Below are 6,986 nucleotides of genomic sequence, written 5' to 3'. Positions count from 1 at the left end.
TTCTGTTGTAAGCACCGTAAACAAAATGTCATCCATCTCCATTAAGGCAGAAATATTCCAGACAGATATATAAAAATCGAAAATTCAAAATAACTGCACGACCAAACCTCAAATTAATGCATCATTGTATACCAGCACAGTAAAAAAGTTAAATTGTTATCTAACAGGTAATGAATGCAAACATAAACAATACATTTACAACAAGGTGAATGATGAAGTCCATGCTGAACTGCGCTCTGAACAATTGGGACTACAAGTCGGAGATCATTTTGAATCACCTGGTTTTGAACTTCCTGGTTCAAATTTGTCCAACAAAGAGTTTTCTGGGGGAAAATTACCAACATTTTAGTTTCTCACTTTAGAACTTACCATTAGGTAAAGTTAATGTGGCTGGGTTGTGGGCTTTTTTCCCACCTGTCTGATTTTCTGAACTTTCTTTCTTTGATTTGTGTGACTTTATTGTGGCCATTTCACCATTTTCCTGGATCAAACCACCGTCTTTTCTGGTTGGTCTTTTTCTTGTACTCTGTCGTTACAAACAGTTGTGTTGGTAACTGCAGCGAAGCTGTACTGATTGAACCCTGATATGTGGTGATAAGCGGGAGGAAATGTCGGAACGACGGAGGGGGACATATACCCCGCTGATGTTTCCAGTAAGAGAAACCCGCCTTCGCTGTCACAGAACAAATTATTTTTGGGGTCTGGAAACTTTCGAAGATTCTCGTGTGGTCGAATCAACTCACGGCTCCGTCTTCCTTTTCACACTTACCTCATCACACCTCAGTCAAAGGTTATTTTACCAATATGAATGTCAAGATGGTCACACTGCGACAGTATTGAGACATTTTCACACATTTAGTTTTATCATGTAAGATTATGTGATAATAATCTGTCTTTCTGCAAACTAAATCAACCGTCTTAACCTTGAATGTTGTTGTGGCTGCTCTGCCACTGAGGCTTTAAAAACCCTATTGAATCACATGTGTAAAACGTAATTCTTAACTTCAGCTATCATGAAACATGATAAATACTGAACATACTGATACATACTGAATAATATGGGACCAAATAAGGTATCGTCTCAGCTATGCTGTGGAGGGAATAAACCACACGTAGGAACCACACAAAGGAACAGACTTCAAATGAAACTTGTGTGCAGCCCTTTGACCTTCACCACAAACTCAGCAACATCCGCTCTTTGTAAAACAGCCTGAGGCAGTGGGTCACCTGCAATGCAGAGCTGTTCCTGTTTAAAGAAACGCCACAAGTTGATGACTGTACTTACATTTTATTTGTAAATCGATATGGTGTCTCTTCCCCTTTGTGTGTAGACAATTTCTCCAAATAGAGGAGGCAGCAGTGTGCAACAATCTGAGACAAGAGACAGTACAACATTTCCATCTGAAATAAGGGAAGTAGAACTACAGATCCCCCACCATACATCCGCTGTCCTTATTCCACTACATTTATTTGATCATGGTTAACCCCCAAGAGTATTTATTATGAACCTGAAGGGTCGGACACCGACATGGGAAAATGAAGTTGTTAAAGGCTAATACCAGGATTTCTAAACTTGGGACTTGTGTTTACATGTTTTGGTGTGTAAATGGTTTGTACTTTACCAACATTTTTGGACTCCATCAAGTCGATCGCTTCAGCCAGCAGCTGCAATGTAATCCTTTGGGGCAACTGTCGAAGTTATTCACTAAAAGTGTTTGTTGTTGCCACTGACAAACAGAGGTAGTTAAACTAAGTTACTCTAAACTCCTCTCTGTTCTTGTAACAACTCACCTCATGCGTGATTCCAGAGCAAGCCTTGACTTGAGTGAGATTTATCTTTCTGGTACCAGAAGGATCCAATTTTTTCGACAAAAAGGCCCCCATACTCGTAGGTATGTTCATTTTGGCAAGAAGACATTTTTTAGAATGAAAGAATGAATCATTTGAACATCCAAACATGTAAATATGAGGCCTATAGTCCCCTTTGAACTAACTCGAGCAGCTAAAGCATTAAAATGCTACTCACCACATCAACAATCTAATAATGTATCACTGACTGGGGCCTGCAGTACACGTACTTTTACTGCTGATATTTGTCTCATCTGTTAATACTTCTGTGCTAAAGTAGGAGTTTGAATGCAGGACTTTTACTTTAACATTGTGTATTAGTACCTTTACTGACCAAAAGGACCTAAGTACTTCCATCATTGATTTTATGTATGTTTTCTCTTTCTCTCCTCTCTAATCACCTTGTATTTCATCATAGCTTTCCTACAACTCGTAAATTGACTTTTAAGATTGAGAAATGAGAAGTGCAACCACATCTGCCATGCACCCAAAGTCTGCAGAGGAAGAGGCTCTGCTGACGTTGTTAGTTCCTGTCGGCTCATTCCTACACAGGGTCACACTTTGTGGTTATTGACTTGGTGAAGAGCACTGCTTCATGAAAAGGGAACGTGAATTATTAAAGACAGTTATGGTTGGTAATCCCCTAGAGTGCCACAACAGATATTCACCCAGTACACAGCCAAAAGGGCAACTTTGAAAACCACAATTCTCCATGAACCACGCTGGTCATAGTGTTGACTGCCACTAATAGCTCGACTGCAGAGTCACCTCCTTTTGTTTCTGTGCATGTGAGATCGTACAAAGGAACAAGTTGCACTTAAGCGATGAGAGCTGGTGCACTCCAAAGTCCCCAATAAGTAAAAACTCATGAAATATTAACAGCAGGGAAATATAAAATATTCAAGCTAGCTAAGTGCAGTCTGTCTCTCACGATGAAAGTTCAGCAGACGTGGGAGCAGTACACTGTGCCAACGGCAAACCAATGCGTGATCACTAAATCCCCCGTAAAGTCAACCAGTGCTCATGATATGACTCATGGTCTTTTACTAGATTTAATTTGCATCAAAAGCTCAGCTCAGCTCAGTCTTTTGAAACAGTTTTAGAGAAGTCGCTTTTGCTGACCACCTGACTTCTGCTGTTTGGTCTTCACTGTTTGCAGAAATGCATGAAAGTCCCTTTCACTGCTCTTCCCTGTCAGGGAACCCCTCCACATCTTAAATTAGCTCAGATTTCTCAAGAATCGCTCTCAGGAAAAGCTCTGACATGAAGACAGTGAAAAGAATCTCAGGATTATATGTCCCAACATGCGAACAAAACCCTTTCAAAACCCATTGGATTGTCTTATAAATGAAGTCACAATGCTTAAAGGGTCAATCTACACAGATCAGAACAGGTCAGATCTTCACATCTACCTCTGGTGTTTTCACATGGGCCCTATGTTCACATGTCCTATTTACCCATGGGTTCAATGTTCCCCGGGTTGACTGTAAAATGGCAAATGAAAATATGACAAAGGTTGCTATGCTCTGAGGGTCCCATGATCGCTAAGGTCTAGGTTACCAGGGTTCTATGGTTCCAGATTTAGGGTTAGGGTTCTGACAAAAACACAATCAAACGCGTGTTAACAGAATACTGACATGTGGACCCTGGGACAGTGCTCTGATACACTCCTGTTTTTTTTGGTTTTACTTGCCTTGGTTTTAGATATGAATCTCTGTGGTTTCACACCGAACTGATACACATCTCAAAACCTGGGTACCTGAGTAAGAACGAAACTCTCGAAATGATTTCAAGTTATTTACTATTTTTTTTACATGCAGGACACAAGCCTGCTTTTTAAAAGGTATAATGCTCATGTATCCCCCATTTTTTTAACGGTCAAGTGTTTCCTAATTTGTTATTATAAATGGCTAGTCCATTACAGGAAGGATTCTCATACTGTTTCTTTCCATCCTTGTGGCTGAAATACAGAAGAAAACAGAAGGACGTGAAAAAAGAGAAGGAAGAAACAGTGTAATGGGATCTTGATATGTTCAGAAAAAGTGAAAGAGGACTTAAAACTGAAACTGACATTTAGACTGTGCTTTCTGATGAAACCGTGCATTTTCCATAAACCCTCGGCCTTAGGGCATATCAGCTCAGATCTATCAAGGTATCAAATTATCAAAACAGTTTCAACAAACGGCCACACTATGAAAGGTTACTTGTAGCCACCTTATACTACACATATATAGAGCACATGTTTATATTGTATATTAGAAAAGAATCAAATTGAGGAAAATCAAAACAATGCATAGATATTCACACATATAATTATATGCATACACAGTATGTGCAGTATGTGGGATGTGGATGTAGGAAAATGTCTTTGTGTTGGAGGTGTTAATACATATGACATATACAGAAGATAATGAGGAAATGAATCAGATGAAGCTGTTAATATTGATTTTTTTTTTTCACACTACAAATGTCAGGACAGTGTGCCGTGCAACCACGTGGAAAGAAGGAAATCATCTTTTTTTCCGAGTACATGCTTGTAAGATTTCAAGCGTAGATGCAGAAGGTGTTAACCACGGGTGCACACAGTGTACATTTAGAATCTGATGTGACAAAGATCACCGGCCCACGCTGCAAATTCTACCTTCTTTATAATGGTGTGATCATTTATTGTTCTTAAAGTATTTGATTGTCACCGAAGCACCTCCTCAGATCGGTTGGTTTATTGTTCCCGATTGTTTTGTTTTAGATGAGATTGTTTGTCGTTTGCTTTGTTGAGATACTCTTATGAACCCCAGTATAATATGCAATCAACTCAATTTGGCTCAACAGGAACATATGACATCATCTGTGTTGACTTTATATTGCAAATAGGTGGAAGTGAGAAATTAAAACACACGACCCAAATGTCATCATTAAAGGTCTGATGTGTAGGATTTGGGAGCACAAATTAAATACAGTATTGAAAGAAACAGAATATACTGTAACATTAATAATGATGATTTCGTTAGTGTGTAACTGCCTTTGGATCTGTGTTCTTCATTGTACTGAAGTAAATTAAGTGTGCAAAATGTCCAGGCATGTACAATGTTAGTGCTTGTTTGATGTAAAAAGTTTAAAGCTTACACAAATTACACTACTTTTTTTATTTTCTTATTTCAATACATAATATTTATTATTAATATTCATGCATACTTTTAAAATCTAATCTAATCAAATCTAAGAACAGGTTAAATTAACAGTATAACCAGAGAAGGTGGAAAGACTGCGTGGTTCTTTTTTTTGTGGTTTTTGAGTTTCACTTTCCAGTCTCAGAAAAATTCCCGTGAGCACAGGAAGGATGATGTAAGTGTCAAAAGAGACTATTTAAGACGACCCTCTGCCTCGACCCATCACAGTTCTTCTGTCAACAGATTTTGCTTGATAGCCTAATATCTCAGCTGCAATTATTACAGCCTCTATCTATCATCTTTACCACAAGTACCAAGATTTCTTTTTCTAGCACCAGTGTCATCTTGACTACAGAGGAACTCAACAATGTCCACCAGCATCATGAAAGTGTTTCTTCTCCTGGCTGTCGTTGTCTGCATCTCTCAAGCCCAACGTAAGTTCTTATACTTTTTATACTTTCACACCTTTACTTTGTATTTTCATCACTTGGAACATGAGGCTTGTTTTGTTTACAGCAGCGAAAGTAAAAGAAAGAAAGATTTATTTATGATATGTTCAATATGTTTTGGTAGCTGTGATTTTAATCACATTATTTTTTTTTCCCTTGTCTTTCTCTCCAGAACATGGATCAGGAAAGCAGTGTCTGTGCTCGAGTGTCAGGAGGTTAGATACCTCTGACGTAAAGGACGTCCAGATCTACCCAGCAACCGTCTTCTGTGACAACGTGGAGATTGTGTAAGATACATTAAAATAGTTAATATTGTGGGAATATACAAAAGTGATGAAGCAACAAGGACAACAATTATTCTCCTCATCTCACCTCTACTTTCCATTTCAACAGTGTCACCACCAACAGCGGCTTTCGCTATTGCCTGAACCCCAAAAGGAAAGTGGTGCAGAAGCTCGTGGCTACAATCATGTGAGTATATTTACAGAACCCATCTTCAGAAAATACTACTGATGGTAATCTTTCAGTAAATACTGATTAGAAATAACAGTAATGAGTGACATGATGATGATCTAATGTGTGTCCTTGTTGTTTCATTGTTATTTTTTAGGAACAGACAGAAAGCCTCTACAGCCTCACCAACTACATTTAGCTCCATCCCCGGCAGCAGCAGTACAGCTCGTTTCTGAATCTCTCTGTAACTCCTTCAATCAGTGAGAAGCTCAGATGACCTCTTACTGCAACAAAAGCACCTTCGAAGAAAGCAGATGTGATCTGAATGAAGCTTTTTGTTTATTTATCTTCTATTTATACTTTTGTGCACTTACAGTCAATCTCCGTTTTATTTCCTTTGACTTCTGTAAATACATTTACGTGTTGTGAACCAAGTATTTTGTTCATTCCTGTTTTTTATAATAAAAGACATAACCAAGAAAGCATTGAGTCATTGTTATCTGCTCCTTTTTCTGATACTGTGTCATTTGTCAACAGTGTAACCTTGTGGTTCAGGCCTGCCAATGCAAGAAATACATCTCATGCAATACTGAATTTTCAAGAAGCTCAAGTTAGGAAAAACTCTTAAAAATATTAGTCAGTCCTAATATCCACAAGTTTTTGATGTAAGAGGATTTCACTAAAAGGTCAGAGGCATACTCACAATCACTCAGCATCTGCAGGTTATGTGTTCAGGCCCCTTCAGACAGAATCTGCTTTTTTAGTAGGTCTGTGTCATTTCCTGACTGACAGGGTGATTGGGGAAAGTTCCCGGCTCAATGTGACCGTACACGCAATGTGTCTTTCATCATTACGGACACATCAGGTGCTGAAGGAGACTTTGTCACGACAGTCACGGGATGAACAATCAGAGCTACACATCAACATGTAAGGACAAAAGTTGGACGCTTGACATAATCTGTTGGTCTATTAAATCTCTGTCTCTCGATTGTGTATTCACTCACAAAAAGTTGTACTGCATTAGGTTTATAATGTATACTCAGGATGTAAGAAAAAAGGAACACAACTT

The 6,986-nt window shown here is 38.7% G+C and overlaps 1 protein-coding gene across 1 annotated transcript; it reads left to right on the top strand.

The window, feature by feature from the left end:
* The first annotated feature begins 5,226 nt into the window (after window positions 1-5,226).
* LOC115568246 (interleukin-8-like) lies at window positions 5,227-6,402 on the top strand. The gene is made up of 4 exons (XM_030395355.1): window positions 5,227-5,449; window positions 5,637-5,751; window positions 5,858-5,935; window positions 6,075-6,402. The coding sequence occupies exons 1-4, from the start codon at window positions 5,383-5,385 to the stop codon at window positions 6,151-6,153; spliced, it is 339 nt and encodes a 112-aa protein (XP_030251215.1). The 5' UTR covers window positions 5,227-5,382; the 3' UTR covers window positions 6,154-6,402.
* Window positions 6,403-6,986: the final 584 nt, after the last annotated feature.

The sequence above is a fragment of the Sparus aurata genome, chromosome 18 (genome assembly GCF_900880675.1).
Source record: "Sparus aurata chromosome 18, fSpaAur1.1, whole genome shotgun sequence".
NCBI classification, from domain to species: Eukaryota; Metazoa; Chordata; class Actinopteri; order Spariformes; family Sparidae; genus Sparus; species Sparus aurata.
Note: the sequence above shows the minus strand (reverse complement) of the source record. Positions and strands in the feature narration are given on the sequence as shown.